This window comes from Ictalurus punctatus, chromosome 3, assembly GCF_001660625.3.
Source record: "Ictalurus punctatus breed USDA103 chromosome 3, Coco_2.0, whole genome shotgun sequence".
NCBI lineage: Eukaryota > Metazoa > Chordata > Actinopteri > Siluriformes > Ictaluridae > Ictalurus > Ictalurus punctatus.
In genome coordinates this window covers 19,152,074-19,178,863 of record NC_030418.2, presented here as the reverse complement: position 1 = coordinate 19,178,863, position 26,790 = coordinate 19,152,074, and the positions used below count along the sequence as shown (strand labels likewise).

The window sequence follows — 26,790 nt, the reverse complement described above, 5'->3', positions numbered from 1 at the left end:
ATTAACTGTACATTTGACTACTTTAATTAGTTACAACTACTTACCTAATTTATCCCACCTGTGTGTGTGTGTGTGTGTGTGTGTGTGTGTGTGTGTGTGTGTGTGTGTGTGTGTGTGTGTGTGTGTGTGTGTGTTATAGGTGATAGGCTACTGGAGGTGAATGGCTGTAACCTGCAAGGTGTCACCCACAAGCAAGCTGTGGATTGTTTGAAGAAAACTGGAGAGGTGCTGAACTGTACAGAACATTGAAATGTACAGAACATTTTAACACGGAAAATTTCAGCATAATTGGCTTCACAATTACATAGTGTCATGGGAAAAAGAAAGTACATCTTCCTCGAATTCAATGTTTTTATTCATCAGGGCCTAAATAACAATTGTATTGTCCTCTCCAGCTTCTATAAATAAACAAATAACCTCAGGTAACAACAGAAAAACACAACAGATTTCAATATATAATATTTTCTTTCCAAAAAGCAAACCAAGATTCAGAAACCAGGTGGGAACAAATAAGAATGCCCTGTAATTATAGAACCACCTTTAGCAACAATAACCTGGAGTAAACATTTTCTGTAGGAGTTTATCAGACTGTCACATTGTCACATTTCATTGATGTTTGAGGGCATTACTTTTGTTATATAAATGTTTTTAAAAGATCTTCACTAGAAAAACTGAGAAAGTTTTGTGTAGGAGAATCCTTTTTGATAATTTATAATGAGCAATGCTCTGTTTTAGGTTGTGTCTCTGCTTCTAGAGCGGGAGCCTCCTCTGGTGATGGAGACCTCCAGTTCCCCGTCCGCAGTGAAAAGACAGAAATCTCCATTATCCCTCAGTGCACAGAGCACCAGCACCCCCACTGGCAAATACACTACCATGGAAACGCCCTTGTCTGTCAGGACCAAGGACTACAGCTTTGTGTCAGACGGTACGAAACAGCGGTGAGAGCAGGAAGGCAGCATAGTGAGACATTTCAAATAAATTTGACAGCATTGTTGGGCTAGCTGCCTTATCTGTTCTGCAAATGTAACTCTAAATTTTAAAAAAATAAATAAATAAAGGTTGAAAATTATATTGTTTTTTGAGCATGTGGTTAAAAAGTTTGGAATTAATTTAGTACTATATGTATTACATTAACAATCACATTTTATGCAATAACACATTATTGTTAGCATAAAACATATATAAACAACACGACATCAATCATATGTATATTGTATGTTTAAATAATGCCACCACTAATAATCACTCTTTCTGCTAGTATGACCTGTGTAGTTAAATACATCTGTATGTTTGCTTTTTTGGGTGCTAGAGAACACTCTGGAGGTGACTCTAGAGAAGAGACTAGGTGTTTTGGGCTTTAGCTTCCTCATCAGTGACTTTAGTCCTGGGGAAGGAAGTGTAGTGCGCATTAGGAAACTGTTCTCTGGTCAGTCGTCTGAAGAGATCAGCCAACTCAGGGAGGGAGACGTCATCCTCGCGGTTAATGGAGAATCTGTGAAAGGACTTTCCTATGAGGTACTGTGCTCATGTACACGTAATATTTAAGAAAAGATGATGTATTACACCATATTGTGTCTGGCAGAAGATCAGGATTAGGCATTTTAATTGTTGAGTTATTTTAGTCTTCAACTGTTAAATCAAATAATAATAAATAATAAAATAATAATAAACATAATAAATAAAAAAGAAATAAAAAGCTTTGCTTATACTTCATAATACAGTGTATTATTTTAAATGGAAACACAAACCAATAATTAAAGTATTGATATCATTTTAAAGATAATATTCTTTTCTTTTCTTTTTTTAAAAAAGGTACATCACAATCACACACACACACACACACACACACACACACACACACACACATATATATATATATATATATATATATATATATATATATATATATATATATATATATATATATACACACACATATATGTATATATTTATGTATGTATGTATAAAAGATAGACATGCTGGACTATGTATTCTCAGGAATAAAAGGATCAAACTGTACTTTTCCTTGTCATGGGGCAGTACAATCAATATGTACAAAAGATGTATCATTGATGGTAACACCCTGGTGATAAGGAAAGGTATTGTTTTGTACCTTTTTTTTTTTAAAGAATATGGAATGTATGTATTTTCTGAGAGCTAGGCCTGCTAAAGATGTTTCATGTCACCAACAGAAAGTCCTACAGCTGCTGCGGGGAACACCATCTGAGCTCAAGCTGTTAATCTGCAGACCTTCATCTGGCCAACTTCCAGAGATGGACTTCATCTCACTGGTAAGATTGTAAAATCAGTGAATTTGATCTCTTTTTAAAAGTCATTCCAGTGTGTCATATAAATATTTTTTGTTATCTTTCTATGATAGAGTCCTTCCCCATTTCCGAGTAAAAAACAGAGGTCTCGGTCGTTAGACCTGCGGGAGGAGTCTGTCTCTCCGGACTTCAGTGAAATACTCCAACAAAAAAACACAGCACTATGCCAGAGGAAGGACTGTGCTTCACCCAAACCCCATAATGTCCAATTAATTCATCAGAGACAGGACAGCGAACAGGATGAGACTCCATCCACCCTGTCATCTCCTCCTACTCCATCTACTGATGGACAGCAAGAAGAAAATCCAGTTGAGGAGCATGTTCTCTCCGGCACTTCTCTTTCCCAAACACCAACCACACTCACAACAACAACCCCGAACCCTGTACAACCTCCACTCTTACTAGCACCTTCTCCAACATTCCCAAACCCAGAGCCAGAAGTAAAAGAGTCCTCAAATATGTCCTCAAAAAGCAACCACAGCTCAGCTATTACCAGGTACTCTCCCACACTATATTTGGATTTATATAGACAGGACTGGCTCACACAAGGTCATACTGTTCTGTTGACACTACAGTAAATATGAACTACACTAGAGCCCAAATACCTAACTACTTTATTATTCATCCAACAGTAATTCGGTGATGCTTGTTATTCTGGAATACATTAATTAAAAATGGAGATATGGAGATTTTAAGTATTTAATAAATCCTTATTTGAAATTTTTTGTTAAAAATCCCGAATCTTCAGATTGTGAACCATTTGCTTCTTTGAAGAAAAATATTGTGATTCCACATATATTATTTAAATTGTTAAGCACTAAGGCCATGATTTACTACAAAATCACATGCAAACTTGACAATATCCACGAAACAAAAATGTGTAAGCTGATTTACAAACAGGACGTAAGTAAGACTGTGTTTTTCAAATTAAACAAAATAACATGTCTTGTCTGTTTTGCATGTTTGTCTTAATCAGGGTTGGGAGGGTTACTTTAAAAATGAATTCCGTTACAGTTACAAACTACTTCATAAAAAATGTAATCAGTAAAGTAATCCAAGTATCATCATATTAAAGTAATGTAATCTGATTACTTCAAGGCCAGATATGTAAATAATGTCAAGAGAAAAGCAATATGAAAATATTTAAAATACTAAAATAATTTTATTTAGATCTTATTTCAGAGTTTAAAAACATGTTCAATGTTTGGATTTGTTTGTTTGGATTTGTTGTGACCTTTTTTTGAGGTGGGGGGGGGCTTAATAGCATTTAAAACAGTATTACTATGAATGCAGACTTTAATTCACTGAAAAAGACACTATTAGCATCACATAAATATATATAAATAAAATTGGTTTCACTCTGACCACGTTTCAAAACATTATTTTGAATGTCCATGGAATAAAATACAATATCAGATGCCATGAGTGTACCTACTGCCATCATTTACACTTTTGAATGGTCATGTAATATGAAGCAATGTGATAACATGAAATTAAAAATGACCTCGTGCAACCCTACAACCCCAGCTCCAAAAAAGTTGTGATGTATTCAATGGGCATTGTTTTGACTCAGGACAGCTGTCATTTGCTGCTATTGTCAAGCAACTGTTTGAAGCTCTATACAACAGCGCTTCACCTACGTGTGTTCACTGAGAGTAGGCTAATGGTTGAAAGGCAGGAATCTGGCCAATAGTTGCTGCAAGCCTTTTATAATCGACCAAATGGTGTACGAGAAGGTGGGAATTACGGAGAGGGGTTAAAGCAATGCAAACATGTGCACACATGAATTAGACCATAAGCACATCATAATGAAACTAAAGCTGAATCCCGGACATTTTCTCAAATTTAGAAATTCCGGCCGGACGCTTTTTTAAGGTCTGAAAAAGATTACGTGTCATAAAAAAAGAGAATGTATTTGTGTTAATATCTACCAAATTTCTACCAAATTTATTTGCGCATGCCCCAGGCCGTTGATCATGTGAGTCATGACTGGCAAGAGAGAACCAGAACTATAATCAAGCAGCTGTCTATATTGTGTTTTGTCAATAGATTAATTACTTTGGTTTTAAATGAAAAGAAATTGTAATACTGATAGTATTACAATTTTTTACTAAATGTACCTGCAATATGATTATTTTGTTTTTTTACTTAACTGTAACAGACTACAGTTACCAGATTTTTGTTTCTTGATTTTGTAGTGCTGTTACATGTATTCTGTTACTCCCCAAGCCTGGTCTTAATGCATATACATTTTAGGGCATTTCTACAGAAATGTAGGATGTAAAATATAGTCATGCCAATGTAAATAAATTTAGTATCCACAAAGATATTTGCTAAACCACACTTAACGATGTCACAACTGCATAGACCAATTAATACCACCTCAGAGCAGCTAAAAAAAAAATTATAAGCCCATTTCTGTTATTTGAAGACAAAATAAAACCTTTAGCTTCTTGAAATTATATCTCACGATCTTGAAATTATGAAAGATTCTTAATATTGTGAATTTTGTAATTGCCATTCTATGTTTTTGAGTTATTGAACACAGGATTGATTTTGGTGTACTGCTTTTAGCATATATTCATAATTTTTATTTTATTTTATTATATTTTAAATGAAAAAAGTAAAGAATGTTGCAATCTTATTTGATGTAATATCATTTAACATTGTTTAATCTATTGAAAGAAATGCTATTCTTTGTAGTAGACTCTTTGTAGTGCAATACAAAATAATTTAATAATCACTTGTGCTTACAGTGAGCTTGCTGAGGATTTGGATGGAAGTAGAGCATGCTTCATGGCCAATGGACTGGATATCTTAGCTGATGAAGAATATTTGACCATTACCACCACTGCAGCTAGTCCTCCAATCTGCAGCACTGACTCTACCAATGCTTTGATCCCTCCTGCACCTTTTCCACTACCTCCCTCACCTTCTCCACATACCAGTCCATCTAAAACAACAAAATCACCCCCTCCTCTAGCTCAGCCCACTTCAACAAACACAAACAATGGCTGGGATGATGATGAGGAGGAGGATGATGAAGACCCTAGAAGGGTACAAGATGTGTAGACTTGTTAATTTTTACAATTTATATGATGTAGCATTATTTGATGTGCTTAGACATAAAAAGATGTCCTAAGGTTAATTTTCTGGGGTTTTTTTGTTTTGTTTTGTTTTGTTTTGTTTTTGATTTATTTATTTTTTTGTACAGGAAGTGTTTAAGGAGTTTGAGCTGACAGTAACCCTTACTAAATCCAGAAGTGGAAGTTTTGGGTTTACTATCACCAGGAGTAAATTAGACAATTGCTATTACATACAGGAAATCCTGGATAATCCAGCCAAGGCAGATGGCCGACTCAGAGCGGGAGACAGGCTAATCATGGTACTTATTATGTATCATAATTAAAAATGCTTGGCCCATTTCACAGCCATGGATTCAGTCTGACAAAAAATTCAGGAAATGCATCCATTAACAGTGATACAATTTTTCTAATAGTTTCTAATTTTTCTATTTATTTCAGTGATACTTTACAAAACACAGTTACTACTGTATCTAGTCAGTAAAGTCTAGTTAGTAATCTAGCAAGTCTGACTAACTCATATCATATTTTTTTTCAGGTGAATGGTCACTATGTGACCAATGTGTCTGATGAAGTGGCCATGGCTATTCTGAGATACTCCCCTAAAAGACTCCACATGGTGTTAGGCAGAGCTGTACAGAACCTCTTGCCTCCTCCACCACCAGACAGCCTTCAGGACATTATCATATACAAGCCCACCTCTGGACAAATGGGTGAGGCATTACAAATGGACGATATATAGAGTACTGAGAAAAAGTCTTGTGTAAATAAATGCTGACATGGTTTTAAAAAATAATGCAGTTACTATAACATTTTCTACATTTAAAAAAGAGCCGTAAACAGCACTAAACTGAACAAAATCAATATTTGGCATGACAACCCTTTGTCTTTAAAAATGCATCTGTACCCTCAGGTATAATTTGACCAGTTTTATAAGGAATATGGCTGTTAAGTTTTTCTAAGCATCCAACATTTCTAGCATTTTTCTGTCACATGTCACAAATTTTGGTTGGAAAAGTAATGTTTGGAAATATTTTACTTACCCAATCTAAATGTACTGTTTATAATAATATAAATATATTATATTATTTATATTATTATATTATAAAGTCATAAAATAAACTTCTAAGGCAAAATTAGAATTAAAAATTGGGGTGCATTAGGGTGCATAAGACTTTTGCACAGTACTGTAGATTTTAAAGAATGTGTGTTGATTCATGAATATAAATAGAATTGAGCACATCTTACACCACGTGTCTTCTTTGTGTATTCCAGTCTACTCAATCTATACTGTACTTCAGTTCTGGTAGTTTGGTTGGATATATAGATAATTATACAACTGTGACATCAAAGAGATAAATATATCTTTCTCTTTCTTCTATTTAATTACAGTTGTCTTGTTTTTGCTATGCAGGAATTAAGCTCAGAGGTGGCATTGGCAGTAAATGGCAGGGGATTTATGTTCAAGAAGTGGTGCCAAACTCACCTGCCAGTGAGGAGGGCAGCATTCAGCCAAATGACCGAATTGTCTACATTAGTGGCAGGTGTACCCTGGGAATGACGTTGGAAGATGCTGTGAAGACCTGTGAACATGCTTCCCACAAAGTCAAACTCAAAGCCATGAGGTGAGATACTGTAAACCATTGTTAGCCCTTTTTATAATTCATGGCCCACGTGACCAAAAGGCTTCCAAGGTTCAAATGGGAGAAACTGAGCTGGGCATATTTTTTCAAAACCACTGAAGTGCTCAAGGCTGTAGGAGACATCCTACTGCATTGACTCCATATGCTCCTGAAACTGATCTGTCATACAGAATGCATGAATGCAGAATCATCTGGAAGGAGGCTGTCATCGTGCCAATTTGATGAAAGTCAACAATGGGGAATGCAAGAACTACCACAACATCAGCCTTCTATCCATTGTCTGCAAGGTCTTCATGAAGGTCACTTAATCTAGACTAGAGAACCACCATGAGCAGACCAGCTGAGAGGAACAAACAGGATTCAGTCCAAATCAGGGCTGCTGTGATCAGATCTTTGCTATTTGTCAACTGATGGAAGAGAGGATTAAGTGTGGGAAGCATACTGTCATTATCTTCTTTGTCTTTTATTGGCCAGCCCTGAGGAGGACATTGGAAGCCAAGCACGTGCCTCAGAAAATCATCTGACTCCTCCAAGAGTCATGCAAAGGATCGACTAACGGTGTGGCTCCGCAATGAAATATCCAAAGACGTCTGCCAAGGAATCATCTCTCCTCTGCTGTTCAACACAGTGTTAGACACAACTATGAGCAATGTATTTGAGGGCATACAAGGAGTCCAGTATGACGACAAGAGCTTTGTGACTGATTTGACCGATGACAGTGCCATATTTGCTGACACAGATGCTAAGGCCACCAATATCCTTTATGTCATTGCTTACGTCACCCAGCCATATTACCTGAAGATCAACCCAGACAAAACCAAAGTCCTGACAATGGATGGTTCACATGCCATGTTCACCTTGACAGACCAGCAGACTGGAAGGTGCAAAGTTCTGAGCCAAAGAAGACATGGTCCAAGCAAATCAAGGTGGTTCTGAAAAACCAACGATTCAGTCTCCATGATCCCAAGACAACTGATCGTATAGCATGGAAAGACATCATGAGTGAGGTTCAAAATCCAGCGGCACCCACAGCAGCATACTGGCTCTGTAGGCAGCTCCACCCTGTTGCTAAACTAGGGACCACAGACAAGACTTTGACATGTACCACCTACCTAAACAATGTCGCAGACCAAGTACACCCCTTCATGGCAATGGTATTCCCTAATGGCAGTGGCTTCTTTCAGCAGGATAATGCCCTCTTCCAAACTGCAAAAAAAATTGTTCAGAAATAGTTTGAGGAACATGAAAAAAAAAGTTCAAGGTGTTGACCTGGCCTCCAAATTCCCCAGATTTCAATCTGATTGAGCATCTGTGGGATGTGCTGAACAAAGAAGTCCAATCCATAGAGGCCACACCTTACAACTTAAAGGATTTAAAGGATCTGCTGCTAACGTCTTAGTGCCAGATAGCATAGCAGAGGTCAGAGATCTTTAAAGGTCTTTTGGAGTCCATGACTTAATAGGTCACAACCGTTTTGGCGGCACAAGGGGGACCTACACAATATAAGATGTGCACGGTATCTCCATCTATTAAAATCAGAAATAATACAGTTCATTCTTGAAAAATTTAGGTTGCAGGTTGCAGAAGATACCTGACAAATATGGGAGTCAATTAAAAATGTCTATAAAATGTTTATATTGGTTCATCCTTTTTTGTTTTTATTCCCTTTACTACAGAGATGATCAACCTGTGATACCCAAAAGCAAATGGAATGGTAGGCATCTGATTAATTTAATCACTAGCATAAGAATAAGATGTTTTAAACATGTTTATTCTTTAAATTAATGCCACGAACCATCTAAGATTATAAGTAACCTATGGATATGTTGTCTGCATTTAGCTGTTAGTCAGTGTTCAGTATACAGCATTTCACCTTGCCCTGGGTTAGGCTTCATACTCCTCTCTATAAGACACGAGTGGGTGTATGTGCTTGTCACGCTCTCAGCACATGGCCGACATGTCTCATTCTAGTCTAAAGTGACAGAAGTGAGACAGCGAGCTGCTCCGGTGGCTGCCACTGTGGCCTGGGATTCACTGAATGCTTCAGTGGCCACAGCGACATTGTTGAGTGCATTGTCAGCTCAGATTAGATGAGCGCCCTCCTTCAACTTCAGTGCTGACTAATGTTTTATTCTGTTGGTTTGGGTCACAGCAGCATAGTGCAGCAGATTGTGTCATTGCTCCAGCTTGGGTGACTTTATGTGTGGAGGTTCTGTGCATGTTCTCCTCATGTCAACAGAGAATGTCGGTTTTCTTCCACTTCCCAAAAACATGCCAGTAGGTTGGCTGGCTAAGATAAATTGCCCCTATGTGTGAATGTGTGTGTTAAGCCTAGTTCACACTACATGATTTTAAGCTTGATTTGCAAGTCGTCAAGCTCGCAGACAAAAACTTTGATCTGAGGCAACTCGGCAAGCAATTGGCGCCCGCCAATCGGCAGTCGATAGTTATGTGTGACCTACTCAACGACTCATCGCAGGCATCACCAATGCCAAACAGATATTTGGCATGTTAAATATCTCTAGCTGATGGGTGACTCCACATCCTGTGATGTGAAAAGTGTCATCACTGGCAGTGATTGTGGTGATGAGCTACAGCCAATGAGAGAGAAAGGCATGGGGTGAGGTCACCGTGAGGATGGGAAACCCACGAAACCTTCCTTCTGTGAAACTGGCTTGTTATTACAAAAAAATTTTTACTCACCTCCAACTCTCTCTGTAACACACACAATCCCTGCTACCTGCATGTGCTAATCCATCATTCTTTCACCCATTTTCTTTGACTTTTCCTTTTTGGGGTTTCTTCAGCACAAATCATTGCGCAAACAGGGCACACCGCTTGTTTCTCTCCATGACCATCTTCAAATAAACAACTCTTGTTTTTGCGCATGGTTTTTTGCGTAATATATCCGTGTCACTTGTCACGTGTTTTTTCGTGACAAAATGTAGTTTGGACACCAGATAGAGTCATTTGGGTGACAGAGTCATTGTCAGATCGTGTAGTGTGTGACCCCCTGTCACTGAGCGACATAGTGTGAACACCACAACAACTTCATGATGCCCGATTACAAGAGAGTAAGTTGTGTGGTGTGAACAGCACAGCGATATGCCTACATTGAAAGTCGTGTAGTGTGAACTTAGCCTTAATTGTGCCCTGCAGTTGACTAGCGTCCCATCCATGGTGTATTCCCGCTGTTCCCGGGATTTGGACCCACCCACCAATTTTGGGTCTTGGCGTGAAGCTCAAAATATTGAGCAGAAATGTTCACTAGTGATTCTGCAATATCAAAACCCTATATTCCAATATTTATTGAGTATAATAGTCCTGTTCTACCTTGGGAAACAAGAAAATTGTTCAGGATTAGGGTTCAGGTCTTGCTACGTGAAATTAATACAAATTATTTTCTTAGTGATTTATATTGATAATTTGTCAATAGCCCAGATTTTAGTGTAGAAAATAATACGTAAATATGAAATGACAGGGTTGGTTCAGTCTATATGCTATTGCTCCTTTGTTACATGCAGAAATTAAGTAAAAGAGGACAGAAAAAAATAGTAAGGAAAAGAACAATAACAGTGCAATTAAATTCAGTTATCTATGAGTCTACTCTGCAGTATACAAAACAATAATTTATGTACTGTATGTACAAAAATATAGATTAAATTAGATCTACCATTGTTTGTACCATAATGTTGTTTTCATAATATGTTTACATTTCTTGGTCCGTTCTTATTCTTTTCATCCCCAGGTTTCTTTGATTGGAAGAAAGAGAAGAAGTCCGTCCCTCACTATGAGGAGCCTAGGTCATCTGAGGTGGAGGCTGCTGCTGATGGTAAGGACTCTGGTTTCTGCGTCTCTTTGTCTCTATTCCCTGAGTGCTGTAGCTTTAGCTCCATGCTGACAGACAGAGCGTGCCTGGACCAAAGGGCATAAAGTGCAAAATTAATTATTAGCGAGTGCCCCTACCCTCTTTCAACCATCATATGGCATTTTTGTCGTGCCTGATGGACGTGTCCCAGGTGATCCTGTGTGACACCTGGGTTGCTGGGCGACGGCTAGCTGGGGGGTCCAACAGCGCCTGAAAAGGCTAGTGTTGCTCACCTTTCAGAGTATTACGCCAGTCAGCACATCTCCTCCTGGGATGGCGGCAGAGGAGGGAGGTTACCGTGAGTGTTGAGTCTGTTTCATAAATGCTTTAGAGGTTTGTTTTGTGGAGATATTGTACATCTGTAAATTTTCAGTTTTGCTTTGGGTGTGTTTACGTTACAGGTTTACTGCATAACCTGTTCTTATATAAAATGCATGTTTCTGGGTCTCATATTTGTCTCTGTTTGTCTCTCTTTCTTTGTTTTTGCAGTTAAACTCATGGCTGAAAAGGCAGAAGGATTTGGGCCAATGCCCTCTGTAACCTCTCAGCAAGAGGTAATTGTGCTTTGTATCTAAATGATGACACTGAAACCTGAGTCTAGTAATCCTCTCTCTGTTTACTATCTTTGTCACAATTTTTGCCATTGATTCATACATTAATATTTCTCGGTTTGAAAGTACTCATACAGTCAGGGATCAGAGGAATGGTCTTTTGAGTAGTCTTCTCTGATCTTTGGAGTTTTGTGTAAAACTGAGTCCTATTAGTCACTTCGGGTCACAGTTGTATTTTTCTGGCAAACAGTCCAAAATGATTTTGACCAAAAGTTTTTTTTTTTTTTTCTGCCTATAGAAAACAGAAATATACTTTCCTATAATGATATACAAATGTTTTCATTAACTTTCTAAACTTGCAAATATTTTTTTCCAAAAACATAAAATTAAAATTATGTCATAAGGAGCCAAAAAAAAAAAAAATAAAAAATCATAAGGAGCCAGGTTTCAAAATGGCTTAAGGCACATCTTAGTTATTAAAGTTATTATAGTAATTAAAGATAAGGCATAGTTTTTAATGCTCATATGTATTATTTGTATATCCCTGATCAGCTCCAAGGATAGCCATATCAAACATGTCCAACTGGAAGGTCCAAAATATCTTATATCTCACAATTATAAGATGGTAAATTGTGTCCATGTAGGGATGCATGTGGTTAGCAGCAATACTCAGCCAGGCTGTGACATTCAAACAATGCTCGATTAGTATTAAGGACTGTTGATACAATACAATGCAGGTTTAGTCCATGGATTCTTGCTGTTGATGCTGAATTCTGACCCTACCATCTGATTGTTGGCAGTAAGAATTGAGATTCATCAGAGCATGCAACATTTTTCCAGTTTTCAAGTGTTTAGTTTCAGTATACCTGTGTCCACTGTACCTTCAGATTCCTGTTCTTGGCTGATAGGAGTGGAACCTGTTGTGGTGGTCTACTGCTGTAGCCCATCACCTTCAGGGATCAACATGTGCAAAATAATGAACTGCTTAGTATGATTGTAGAGAGTGGTTATTTGAGTTATTGTTGACTTTTTGTCTGAATAAACCTGAATGAAGCCTGAATGAATCTGGCCAATCTCCTCAGAGCTCTCTTATCAACATTTCTGCCTGAAGAACCACTGCACACTGGACATTTTTTGTTTTTGTACCATTCTGTGTAAACTGTTGATTACATGAATGTACATGTTTACAGTTGTTCCTGTTAATGTGGATAGTAGTGTTCATAACTTTGTATAGTGGAAAATATATATATTTTTAAATATATCACCATGTGAAGGGTTGCCATTTATATGTTTGTGCTCTATGTCTGTCTCACTCAGAGCTGCATTCTTCAGCTGGAGTTTACTAAACCTGAGAGAGGTGGGTTGGGCTTTTCTCTGGTAGGTGGAATCAATGGCAGCAGTCTGCAAATAAAGGACATCTGCTGTGGGGGCATGGCTGAGCAGGATGGCCGTCTACATGTGGGAGACATCCTCCTGGAGGTGGGTGTCAATAAAGAATTTATGTGTCCTTCCAGTTTTGTTTAAGCTTAGTCACATGACCAGAGCAGAAAAATTCTAACCTCTGTGTGCAGGTGAATGGTGTGATCGTGTCAGGATTGAGCTACATTAAAGTTGTGGATATTCTGAGAAGAACAGAGGGGACAGTTCAGCTGACTGTATACAGAGACACTTTCCCCATCACTTCCTGCACTGGCCCTAATTCCTATACTGAAGACCCTCAAGAGCGCAACACTAAAGGTCTTCCATCTCTCCATTCACCTAAGCCTCTGACCAACTATGACACGTTTATTCTGCACGATTAGAGCAAACCACACATAATATGGCTGCAAATGTTCAGGGGTTAGAATTTAGGTATTGTAAGTGTTCATGTTCTCACTTCACATTGTATTTTAATCAAGGTCAAGTGTGGTGTATTTCTCTGGCAGGAGTAAGCTCACTTCTAGAGGTGCCGGAGGATCATTTGTCTTTTCAGTCGTCCGGGTGTCCTGGGGTAAAGCTGGAATCAGAACAGGTTATTAAACTTTCACACTTTCATTGTGAATATATTGCAACATATATTTCAGAGTAACACCCGCCTGCCCAAACATTAAGACATTAAGACAATATAAACTGTTTTATGACTTTTGTAATAGGAAATCAAAAAATTAATTTGCACAACCCATCAAAATAAACTTAGCAGAAGATGCTGAAACTCAACAATGCGCCTGGCTTTAAATCTTAAATCCTCTCTCTGCAGGATAGTGGAAACTGTACACCTACCTTTCAGGGCTGTTGCCCATCTCTGAGTGTCACAGATATGCTACAGAGCAGGTAAGTGTTATTTCTTTCTGTCTGACAATGGTTTAGCTTGTTTTCACCATATTCAGTATCTGCAAAAATTAATGTATAGAGGTTCCTCAAATAAAAATTGATTCTTCCATAATAGCAGGATTGTTTCATAATTATGAAAGTAAATCTTCACTTGACTTTTTAACCTTTGGCAGACTAATGATCACTGTACCAAATCATCCATAAAATAAAACATGCTGCAGTGTGAGAATAAATAATTAAGTCAAATACTGAACTGCAGAATGACATTGGGTTTTGTGTTGCTTTGTGTAGAACACAAGGGGGCACCAACAAGTTATGAATGAAACAGACCCAACTTTCCCACACTAAATGCTGAGCTTTTTTTTTTCTTCTAGTGTACATCTTGTAGTGCACTCCATTTAGCCGTTTTTTGCATGTTAGGAGGAAAAGTCACAGGAATATTAGCCTTGCATGATAAAAGTCATGTTCATACCAACCCTATACCCCTTTCAGGACAGACCCCCAGAAACAGAATCTAGAAAATTCTGGCAAAATCATGGAAAAAAATTCCACAGACAGCTGGAGCAGTGATGATGATGAAGATGAAGGCGATGGTGATGATACTTCTCAGCCTTCCTCTAAAGAAACAACACCACACACAGGTAGAGGAAACTGAATGTTATACATTGACTATATTTTATATGCATTGAGACCAGGTTTATACTGAAGTATGTCATATCATTGTATTAAAGTTACAAGTAAATGCATAGTTTTAATATTAGAATATTAAACATGCATGCATTCAATTTTAGGTCCACCCATTGTGTCAGAGGAGGAACTGACCAGACTTGCCTTGATCAGCCCACCTATGAATGGCCAGTACTCAGGGTCCAGGCTCAAAAGTCTTATTCAAAATCTTCATAATCAATTGGATCAGCATGACCTGGTCAAAGAGTTTATGGTAGGTTCTTTTCATTAGATTCCTGTTCATATAAATGTAATTCATATAAATGCTCAAAATGTGGAAATTGCTTGATTTCTAACATTTTCAAGGTTTGAAATGTGCCTAATTTGGAATTATTTAGAATGGAATAATATAGCTATATTTTTTTGTCCCACTAGAGGTAGATTAAATAACATTTAGTAGAAAGAAAATCTTTACATTATTTTTGTCATTTTGCATCCAGTCATTTGTTCCATGTTAGTGTTTTACGTCCACTGAATCTGTAGGGTCAAATGAGCTCCCGCTATAGAGTTAGACATTAAGGCTAACACTGAACATAAAGGCTATCGGTCCTCTACAAATAACACATAATGACATTACACCATTATGTCTGGCTGATAGTTGGCTAGAAAATGTTACAGGCTGTGATTACAGCACAGCATCTTCACACTTTCCTTTAGTAAAAGATTTTAAATAAATGTTCTGACATGTATTTTTTAATACACAGCCCACAAAGCAACTATAACACTTTTGAGAAAAAATACATAAAGTAAATCAGGAACTAACATTATTCAGCTCCTTCTAGTTACAGCTGCAGTAGCTGCCTTATGATGTACTGTTTACTGAGCTTATATGGTAATCTGACCTATTTTGGAAAAAGTGTAATTATCCATCATGAAAGTGGCTTTGCAAAACTTGGGTTTCACTTACCTTTGTTCCATTTCACTTCTTAATGTGATGTTTATTCAAACAATATTACATATGTATCTTTTTCACTGTAGGCATTAGGGCATCTGACACCCTCAGATAACTGCCTGGTTGGAAAAGCACCAGAGAACCGAGAGAAGAACCGATACAGAGAAATCCTGCCCTGTAAGCCCTCCTGCAAGTATTTATTGCAAAGAAACACTGCTAAAACAATTTTCATTAATTCATTCATTCATCCATTCATCCATTCATTCATCTTCACTAACTGCTTCATCCTCGTCACAGTGGAGCTGAAGCCCATCCTGCAAACACCAGGCATGAGGAAGGAATAGATCCTGAATAGGACATTTCAGTGCAGGGCACCATGCACATATACAATCACACACTCAGTCACATCTAGTGGCAATGTAGAGTAGCCAATCTACTGACACACATTAGAGGGTGTCGCTTTACAGTTCTTGTGTGTCTGTATGACTAAACTCCAGTCATTCCCTTATTGTGGTTTTCCAGGCCTCCTCTCTTGGCCTGATTCTCACACTGCAGCTTTTGTTATCAAGTTTACACTCCTCCATTTTTACATCATTTTGACCTGCAGTTCCTCTTTTACTGTAATGGGAAGCAGTCTGAAAGATTTGTAAACCTCTGGGTTGGTACTGTGTTTGTGCGAGAGGGCTATATGAGTCCCTGAGGAACACACACAGGCGATGTGTGTGCTCAGAGGCGGGCACTGAGGTACAATGCAGGAGTTCTTGTGCTGGCAGGAGGCAGACTGGCCCTTGCCTGCCCTTGAGTGTTTGTTTATTATCATGGCTGTTCACTGGGCTTCTGTTCCCTCAAATAAAGCCCCTATGATTACAAAGTGTGAGGCCCCTGAGACTTGACTGTTTTTGGTGGAAGTAGTTCAAGGCCTCCAATAAGAAGTCTGATGCCACCCATTGTGAGGATGTCTCTGCACACATCTACCTACTCTCAGAGAATTCCACTTCTCTTTGGAAGCCTCTTTTGTGTTTTCACTCTTTTTCATGAACCCCTTTCTCTCTGCGGCTGTTGAACATGTTTTTACAGGCAGGCCCCTTGTAGATCATTACATGTAGGTCCAGTCTTACATGTAGGTCAGCAAGCTACCAGGGTAGTGAGAAATCATGTACCAAGACTTCATGCAGAGACACCTCAACATGCCTTCCTTCATTCCCACAAACATGACTGTATCAACCAAAATGACTACTATGGGAATAGTCTAGAACATTCCTCTCTGTACAGTCATCCTGGTCTGCCTTCCTGCTTTTTTAAATTTGTACTTATTTATTAAACCAGGGGGATATTCAGTTAATTTAATTCTTCACAATTAGCATTTTGGTCTCAGATAATTAATACTGTTAGATTTCAAAGCAGCAAAACAAACTATGATCAAAATACCAATAGCTGTTTTGTTGTTTGTTTTTGTTGACCTGTGTTTTTGATCAGTGGCTCTCAAACTGGGGTCCAGTTCTTCTTTTTTTTCTTCTTTTACCTTGTTACAGCGTAACAAGGTAATCTGCTAAATGCAATGCTCTCCAGCCTTAGACTTAATTTATTGCGTAGGAAAACTCATTCCATAGCTGTTAAATAAATATTTCCATACAAAAAGCATGACCAATGATTATATTTTTCTTTGTTAAATAACATTTTCTAACATTGTCTGTTTACTATTAGGGCTTAGATTATGTTGATTATTAGATGATTAGATGCGTCTGTACTCCATGTCTCTATGAATTAGCTGTTACTATAGAAACAATAACATATTACAACAATTGAATTAATAATAACCTAAAGTATATTTTGAATGACAGCCAGCAACATCTGACCAATCAGAAATGAGAATTCAACAGTACTGTGATATAATAGTGCTTAAAACAGAATTTGGCGATGCTAATGGCTACTGCTATGGGTGCTTTAGGTAGTGTAGTGTTAAACTAACATTAATCAGCTCATCATAACACACAAAATTTACAATAGGCTCAACTTCCCGTAAACTTTTATGAGGGACCCAAAATATAGGAATGATACATGAGCAGTAAAAAAGGTGCCAGTAAAATAGACCTGAAATTAACCTCTAAACTAATTTGGACTCTCATACTTCTACACACAGATGATAAGACACGAGTTCCTGTGGGAGAGAAACAGGACTATATTAATGCCAGCTACATCCAGATGAAGGTGGGCCCAGATGAGTTTTTCTACATCTCATCACAGGGACCTCTGCCCAACACTCAGGACTGCTTCTGGCAAATGGTTTGGGAGAACAAGTCTGACATCATTGCCATGATGACCCGGGAAGTGGAGCGCGGCAGAATCAAGTGCCACAAGTACTGGCCTGAGAAACTTGATGTTCCCATAGAAACTAGCCACTACCAACTGATCCTGAAGAACTACCAGAACTTGGACTACTTCCACATAAAGGTCATCAAGATGGTAGAGAAAGAGGTGAGAGGTAGACCCCAGAGCAGTGGTCACCTACCATCTTCCTTGAGACCTACCTTCCTGCAGGTTTCATCTCCAGCCAAAATCAAACACACCTGTTTTAGTTGATAAAGAACTTCTTAAGGCAATGATTAGATGGTCAGGTGGGCGCAATTATTTTTGGAGTTAAAGTCTTCAGGAAGGTAGATCTCCAGGAACAGGGTTGGTGACCACTACTGTAGACAGTTAGTGTTTAGTGCTGGATTGGCCATTATATTTTTTATTAGTGATCATACAACACAGAGGCTTCACAGTAGTTTCAGATGTTTTGCTTATTTATCAATACTTATTATTCACTTACTGTTACTTGCTGTTATTTTTGTTGCTTTTCAGTTTGCATGTCCCAACTGCTCAGTTTAGTGCTGATTCTCGTCATGCTGTTCCTGTAGGAAGTGTATAGTTATCCCTTCGGTCCTTTACAGTCTCTCTTTTACACTTTCATACCATTTGTACTTTGTAGTCAATCACAGAGAGACATTCATTGGTTTTTAGTCTGCAAAATATTAGGCCTAATAATTCATCCTATAGTAAATGTCTATATGGGATGACAACAAATCCTCATCCTGTTATACCCTGTGCTCAACTCTAGACTGGAGCCACACACTTTGTGAAGCACCTGAAGTTCACCACATGGCCTGACCACAGCACGCCTCGCTCTTCCAAGCAGCTAGTGCACTTTATCCGATACATGCGTGCAGTACACTTGAACGGGCCCATCACAGTACACTGCAGCGCAGGCATAGGCCGGGCCGGTGTCCTCATCTGCACTGATGTCATACTCGGCCTCATAGAGCGAGACCTCACTGTGAGTATATGTGGTACATGTTTTCCATGAGGTATCTGTTTTTCCATGGATATATTTGTTTGGTGATTCACACAGTATAGTAATGAGGAAAAAATATAGATACTAAACAATGCTATGGTAGTTAGAGTAATCAGCAAAATAAATGTGAACAGATTCATAACAATATATGCTGTAATAAGGGGTGGAATGTTACCACAGTGGGTAGCATTCCTGCCTCACAGTTCCAGGGTCCTAGGTTTGATCCTGAGCTCAGGTTACTGTCTGTGCAGATTTTCGCATTATCTCCCCATGTCTGCATGGGTTTCCTGTTGGCTTTCCATTTTCCTCTTACTGTCCAAAACAAGTACATACATCTGTAGGCAGATTGGCTATATGATGGTATACAGATGGTGTCCTGTGATGGACTGGCATCCTATCAACCATGTATTCTGCATTGTGCTGAGTATTACCAGGATAGACTCTGGATCCAAAGTGATCTTGATGAGGAAAAAGAGGCTATTGAAGATGAATTAATTAATAAATGTTGTAATACAATGAAAAACTAATACATCTTTGCAAAAGAAAATACAAATTATCTAGTATTTCCTATTATAAGATTATAATAAACCAAATATAAGATAATTAATCAGATTAAGACTATAATTATTTTTAAGATAATTTAAGATTATTCTTATGAAATTCAACCTTAAAATGCTTGAAAATCTGATATTCTAATGTCAGATCTTTTTAGAAATAAATGTTTAAAATTATCAAAATTATCTGGCAAAAGAACAAGACTATTTCAAGCTTGAAATGTGTAAAAAAAAATATAATGTCTAGAAATAGGTTTAATAATCTTATATTTAGTTTACTGTAATCTTATAATAGGAAATACTCGATAAATTTGACTATATTCAAGATATTTTCCCTTGCTAAGACATTTTTTGCTGTGTAAGTATAAAGGTGAGCAAAGAGGAAAATAAGATAATAGCAGTCCAAAATGCTTGACCATAGTATATTCATAAGGCATAAAGTTGAGTGCAAAGATCATATTAACAACAAGACACGTGTGTAACTAACTGGGGTAGAGTGTTAAGGAAAAGGACAATAGAGGTAAGTGAATAGAATGTAACTATGATAGAGGTAGGAAAAAATTAATTACCAGACTGACAATAAATATTCCGATTTGGTAATTTGCAAAACGTTTGAAATTCACTTGGTCTCCCTAAAGCAAATTTTGTTCCTGCTGCTTTTAAGTTTTTTTTTAACCATCAAATTTAATGAAGTATGATCTGGTTTCCTATTTGAACTGCTTATAACATACACCCACCTGCGTCTGCTTAATCTGCCTCTCAGATTAATGTGAGTGAGATTGTGAAGGAGATGCGGCTCCAGCGCCATGGGATGATTCAAACCAAGGTCAGTAAGTCAAGCTGCTAGTTGTAAAGTGAAATGTATGTGACCTTACTATTTAGGATTTCAATAGCCCACACTAATTAGAGCATTTACAGATCCGAATGCTGCCAGATTCCCACCCATCCCTGATAACCACTAATGTATCATCTCTGATTTAAGCAGCCTATAATTAGCTGTCTCAATGGAATGTCTCTCTGTTTCAGGAAGGGCATGTGTTTGCTTTTGTATACTTTGATATATGATTTACAGACACTGATATGATAATTGCCCAGGCAGGGTTTCATTAATGAGACTGAGTTTATGGACTTACTGTTGTTCTTTTTGTTTCCAGGAACAGTACATCTTCTGTTACAAAGTGTGGCTGGATGTGTTGCAGAGCATCTCCCTTCTTCATGGCAACCAGTGGCAATCAGAAACCCCCTTGTGAACGAGTGAATGAGTTCTGGCTTTTTTCCACGTTAAGTTATTCCACAGTTTCCTCAGTGGGGCGACAGCTCTCATCTGTTTGAATGGTGTTGAAATACTGTTATAAGAAGTTAATCACGTGCACTGAGTTTGAGTTTCAGTGCTGTTCTGATCGTTTAGTATTAAATATATGGCACAGGAAGCACACTAGACATTTTCATCAACTGTGTTATGACCTCGTATGACTTGATTTATATCTTCACCTACCATGCATAACTCAAAGCACAGATTTCCTAGCCATCAAATGCGCTTTGCTATTTTGCCTTGAATGTGTAGTCAGGTACAGCCGACTGAATATATGGAAACGTGTCTTTTAATATGTATCTTTCATTAATTGTCATTATTGTTACTACTATTATTTAGACAAGATCAATGCTGCACAATATCATGACAACAGCAATATAAGCGAACAACCGACTGATATTTCATGTAGGATTTAAAAACAAAATTCAACTAGAAGTCATTATTATACTTTTCTTAGACATGACTTAATCATTTTAAAGAGCTATTTTTACTTTTAAGAGCTAAAAAAACATTGAGAAAAGTGCCTTTTAATTTTTCCTGTTGAGGAGCTTCCTCAGTTGTCTCTCTCACTGAAGTAAACTAATTTTGGCTGCAAGCTGCAAGCTGTCAGAAATCAAAAATCAAACTAACCCAAAGAAGAGTGGGTGAATATATGAAATTAGCAAATAGAACCTTCTTATTAGTATTTGTAAATTCCAAAACCTTAGCAGCAGGCATGAAATAATGCCATTAATTCCATATTTTTCCCTCATGATAATCTTGTTTACTGCATAGTTTCTTTTATTTCAGTTGTGTACTTATGATCGACTGAAGAAAAAGACAAAAGAAAGATGGTCATTTTTCCAGTTAAAATTTTTTGTTTGTTTTTTGGTCAGGACTATATTGAAAATGGGTTGTAAAATCATGTATGAATCAGAATTAGGTAAAACTTATGCTATTCTTTTTACACACACACATACACACAGTAAAGTTTGAGTGACTTAAGGATATAGAATTCTAAAATTAAGGATATATATTTCTGGGCTCTACCCTTTGCTTACACATCTTAAGCATCAGATTTTTAGTATTCCACTTGTTTTAAACATTTCAAGTCATGTCGGAAAACTTGAAATGATTTATATAGAGCATGCTCCACATCGAAAACATGGAGTAGCAGTAGTAGTATGAAAACTGCCAATGTTCCAAAGAACATTTCCGATACAGTATATCACCAAATAAAAGAGGCAGACTTGTATGACAGAGATTTTTATTTATTCTTTAATGCTTAAGATTCCAGGTTTTCTTCTCAATTTCTAAAATCTAAAAATGCCTTGGTGAAACATGATTCATTCTACTCACCTGGTCAGCTGAAATATGAAATGGAACTTATTTCCATGCTGTTACAGTAAATGAACACGTTGAAGCTGCTATTTATCCAATATCATTTTGCTGCTTATGCTGTATTGCTATGATCATTTTTTTTATGATTATTCGTGGTGTGCAGAGATGTGCTGCTGTTATTTGTTCACATTGTAGATATACAGTATATTTGCAGTGTCTTTGGAATCTCTAGGGTGAATGTATTATATTTAGAAATGTTTAAATACCTAAGTAATCTGTTATTTTAGTTATTTTGCAAATACTAATAATAACACATTTATAAGTATATGTTTAAAATAGTTATTAAGTGGTTCTGACATGTGAATGTTTCAAGTTTAACAAAGTTCTTAGATTATTCTGTAGAGCAGATTGATACAAGACACAACTTCGACAGATATCTGTGTCTGCTGATTTCCTCACATGGTTGCAGGTCCTGCTACTGTTTCACCGTTTCTGATGCATTTCAGGGGCGAAACATAAACAGGATTTGCCAGTCAAACACACGCACATGAAGCAGGGTCCTCATGTTCAACTTTTACTGCTGAATAAATACAGCCTCTCCCATGGATCATAGTGACAGTATGGAAAGCCAGAGACTGTTGTGTTCAGGAGTGGGAAAATCCAGGCCCTATTATTCTTTCAGTTGTGGTAGTGAATTTTCCTTAAGGGAATGTGCAAGTTTCTTACACCACCAAGGAAAAATAATCTGTATTTTTACCTGGAGTAGGAAACAATAATGCTTTGGATTAGAGTCTATGTTTGTGTGTATTGCTCTAGTTTATTGCCTATGTTCAAGCTGTCAGATTTTTAGTAGCCCATCTGGAATGCATTAACACCTCTGTTTCCATTAAAACGAAGTGTACATGATTTCAATAAGTTTGTACCAAGAAGACCACTGTAAAACTAATACCAGGGATATTGCTTAAAAGCATTTAGTTCATCTAATTTATAATTAGAGTGCTACAAATCTACAATTAATCCCCAATTTCTAACATTATATATATATATATATATATATATATATATATATATATATATATATATATTTTTTTTTTTTTTAAAGGCTACTATAAAAAGGAACTGAGCACATCCTATATTCACCCACAGAGGAAAAGGAAAAAAAGTTAATCTTCTGCTGTTACTAAAGACAAGGTACACTCTCATTTCACTGTGAAATATAGAGGAATAGGTTTACTGAAGTGGTAAAGTCATTTGAAACAGTACATTTTTGGGGGTGGGAGGGTGGGGGGGCAGTAATTTTACAAGCCATGGAAAGTGTAGAAATGATCTCACAGCCTCCTTGTAAATCCACCAACCGCTGGGTTCACTACGTTGTGCAGACATGACTTTTTCTAGTGCAAATGTAAAAATAGAAACCAAATAATGGGCTTATACCTGACCATTCTAATTCTACTTTATGAATCACAATTAAAGTGGAGTTACTGCTTACAAAACAAGTACTAGCCACATTGCTGGTATAAATTTTTATTACCTCATCCATTCAGTTGGCCAGAAAACTTGCTAGTCACCAATATGTTTATGAATCCATTAAAAATACCAGTTCAGTGTATTAACTGTTGTTTGTGGACCATGCAGGCATGTTGAAATCAGATGAGAACTATTTTCCCCCTAATGGCTTACCATTTGACTTTTGGGAATAACTTGAGACCAATATGCTGAAAGCATGTGTCAGATACAAGCAGCTGGACCTTCACTTACGAAAAGTTTACCTGGAGAGCATCAGAAAATGATGATGATGATGATGATGATGATGATGATGATGATGATGATGATGATGGGAGGGACTAATGGAGGAAGCAGATGTGTGTGTTAGCCGGTTTCTTTCTCTCTGAGTGTGGGTTTTGTAGCTCTAGGGCATGTGATGACAGGAAGGCCAGTAGGATGGTGTTTCACCTCCACTGTCTCTACGTGTGTCCTGCTATTTATGACTGGCTCACAGAGATCATGTACAAACTTATCACCATGTCATCAAGAAAACATTTTTTAATAGTAACCTCAGAGCATTTGTTAAAGTGAGCCAAGACAATCCGGAACTCCTTCCCTCACTTTCAGTAACTTGGAGAGGGTAAAATTATCTGATGGTATCTGTGGTATGATGGACAGCAGGAACCAAACTCACAGTCACTGCTTCACAGAAACCAAACTTGTTTCACAGGACACATCAAGAACCAATCTTGTTTCAGCTTTTATACAACAGCACTGTTGATTTCTTGAATCAGAAGGTGTTGATTCATTTTCTATAACATAAATGACAGATTTATGTTAATGAGCCTGTTCTACAGCATTATTTTTGCTATAGTAACTCATTCACAGGGACTTGTACTGTATGGCAGACACTCCACATAATTTAAGAATAAATAGATTAAGGAAACAATTTTATTTAACAAAGAAAACTGCATAATCATTCATATAATGGAGCTTAAGGAGATGTATTTAACCTTTATGGGAGGAGTCTCAGGTGCTAGTGCATTGCAACAGTCAGTAAGTTTTCCACCACAGGAGAGTTTGCATGACAGTGGAGTTTCCAATTTCTGGTTTCTCAGTAACACTACAAACTGGGCTTTTTTTTTTTTTTGTCGTATATATATATATATATATATATATATATATATATATATATATATATATATATATATATATATATATATATATATACACACACACACACACACACACACACACACACACACACAGACAGACACACACAAGTGCATCTCAAAAAATTTGAATATCGTGGAAAAGTACATTTTTTCCTGTAGTTGAATTAAAAAAGTGGGACTTTCATAAATTCTAGATTCATTACACATAAAGTGAAATATTTCAAGCCTTTTTTTGTTTTAATCTTGATGATTACAGTTTACAGCTCATGGAAATCAAAAATCTAGTATCTCAAAATATTTGAGTAAAGAATTTATAATACAGAAATGTCGACCTTCTGAAAAGTATGTTAATTTACTTGGTCGGGACTCCTTTTGCATGAATTCCTGCATCTGTGGTGCATGGCATGGAGGCAATCAGCCTGTGGCACTGCTGAGGTGTTATGGAAGCCCAGGTTGCGTTGATAGCGGCTTTCAGCTCATCTGTATTGTTGGACCTGGTGTCTCTCATCTTCCTCTCATCTTTTCTTTGTTAAAAAACTCACAGCTTCATTATTAGTAGACAGACAGACTGCATAATTCACATGCGTGCAGTGTCTCTCTCTCTCTCTCTCTCTCTCTCTCTCTCTCGCTCATATGATCACTCGCTCACATATATATATATATATATATATATATATATATATATATATATATATATATATATATATATATATATATATATATACACAGTACTGTGCAAAAGTTAGGCATATGCAAAGCAATGCTGTAGAGCAAAGATGCCTTCAAAATAATGAAATTAAATGTTTCTACATTTTAAAAAAAAATACAGTAAAGAGCAGTAAACAGTAGTAAATGAAACAAAGTGAATATTTTGGTGTGACAAAAAATAAATAAATAAAAATAGTAGTCGCTAGTACAATTTGTGCAGTTTTATAAGGTAATGTGAGTTTTATTGAGCATCTTGCAGAACCAGTCACGGTTCTTCTGGAGACTTTGAGTGTCGCACTTTCTCCTTATTTTTGCAGCAAACCCAGCAGCCTTTATTGTGTTTTTTTTGTCTGAAAAGTGTCTCTTGCCACTTAATATGCTGCTTTCTTTACTGACATACAAACATTTTTCTGTAACATTTAATTTTGTGTTTGGGATAATAATATTTGGGAATCTAAAATGTTTTTTGCACTAACTTGATAATGTAGAAGTCATAAAATAAAAAATCTATAACAAAGTTTGTGTTTGGGCTGAAAGATATAATAATAATGTCAGGTCAAATCTTGGCTGCTTCCTTGTCAAGAAAGTGTTTAGACGAACACCTTTTATTCATGATGGTGATTCCACAGTCAAAGCAAATGTAACACTGAATGGTAGCTATGTTAACAAGTCAAAGTATAATGGGTTTGGAAAAGACCTCAGAACATATCAGCTCTAACCCTGTGGAAGTAATTATTTACTAATTAAAAGTTCTCTGTATTTGGTTAGCAACAAGCCTATGAATAAAGACTCTCAACATTTACCTCTGAAAGGTGGTCTGTTGAATATGAGACAACTGAAGACAAGTCCATCTGAGCCAGCACTGTGCAGCTGGCTGTGGTTCTGGTGTGTTTGTTGTTGACGTTGTCCTTTGTATGAATACACCCCTTCGGCGTCTCTCTGGTGATCGAGTAGTGATACGCAGAAGAGCCATTCAGCGCAAGCCTGAAAAGAAATTAACTTAGGCTTTGCCAAATCACAGTAATGAGAAAGAGGCAAAGGAAAGTCAAGAAAAGCCAATTATGACAGGCCAGTCTTGTAGGTTTTGTTGGGAATTTTCATACTAGAGCTGGAGATGGCTTTTATTCTCTGTCTTGCACTATACATTTAGTTGTGAATTTTACCCAAAGACCTCTTTGCTGGTTCAATAGTACATTGCAATGCAGAGTTTGAAGAACATGTTGCTTTCCTGAATGGTTTGTAAAAACAATAATATTAAATATTATAACTCTTTGTCTATGGCTCTATCATGTCATGTATTGTATTCAAAGGTTTTCATCACTATATCTATAGTATATACTGCATACACTAATGAGCCAAAACATTATGACTACCTGCCTAATATGCTGTTGTTCCTCTGCATCTCACTAAAACTGGTCTGACTTGCTGAGGCATGGACTCTACAAGACCTCTAAAGGTGCCCTGTGGTACTGTATCTTTCATTAAGATGGTAGCAGCATATC

General features: G+C 37.2%; 1 protein-coding gene across 1 annotated transcript in view; it reads left to right on the top strand.

Moving 5' to 3' along the window:
* Positions 1-22,867, top strand: part of ptpn20 (protein tyrosine phosphatase non-receptor type 20) — a 34,144-nt gene extending 11,277 nt beyond the window's left edge. Inside the window, exons 24-46 of the mRNA XM_053679042.1 lie at positions 140-225; positions 736-925; positions 1,310-1,515; positions 2,193-2,291; positions 2,381-2,823; positions 5,084-5,384; positions 5,542-5,712; positions 5,949-6,123; positions 6,825-7,035; positions 8,730-8,767; positions 10,802-10,885; positions 11,411-11,475; positions 12,790-12,951; positions 13,044-13,209; positions 13,254-13,483; positions 13,709-13,782; positions 14,275-14,423; positions 14,574-14,722; positions 15,487-15,577; positions 17,541-17,875; positions 18,501-18,716; positions 20,052-20,114; positions 20,443-22,867. Of these exons, the coding sequence (XP_053535017.1) occupies positions 140-225; positions 736-925; positions 1,310-1,515; positions 2,193-2,291; positions 2,381-2,823; positions 5,084-5,384; positions 5,542-5,712; positions 5,949-6,123; positions 6,825-7,035; positions 8,730-8,767; positions 10,802-10,885; positions 11,411-11,475; positions 12,790-12,951; positions 13,044-13,209; positions 13,254-13,483; positions 13,709-13,782; positions 14,275-14,423; positions 14,574-14,722; positions 15,487-15,577; positions 17,541-17,875; positions 18,501-18,716; positions 20,052-20,114; positions 20,443-20,538 (3,800 nt within the window). The 3' untranslated portion in view covers positions 20,539-22,867. The remainder of the gene's footprint in view (positions 1-139; positions 226-735; positions 926-1,309; positions 1,516-2,192; positions 2,292-2,380; positions 2,824-5,083; positions 5,385-5,541; positions 5,713-5,948; positions 6,124-6,824; positions 7,036-8,729; positions 8,768-10,801; positions 10,886-11,410; positions 11,476-12,789; positions 12,952-13,043; positions 13,210-13,253; positions 13,484-13,708; positions 13,783-14,274; positions 14,424-14,573; positions 14,723-15,486; positions 15,578-17,540; positions 17,876-18,500; positions 18,717-20,051; positions 20,115-20,442) is intronic.
* Positions 22,868-26,790: the final 3,923 nt, after the last annotated feature.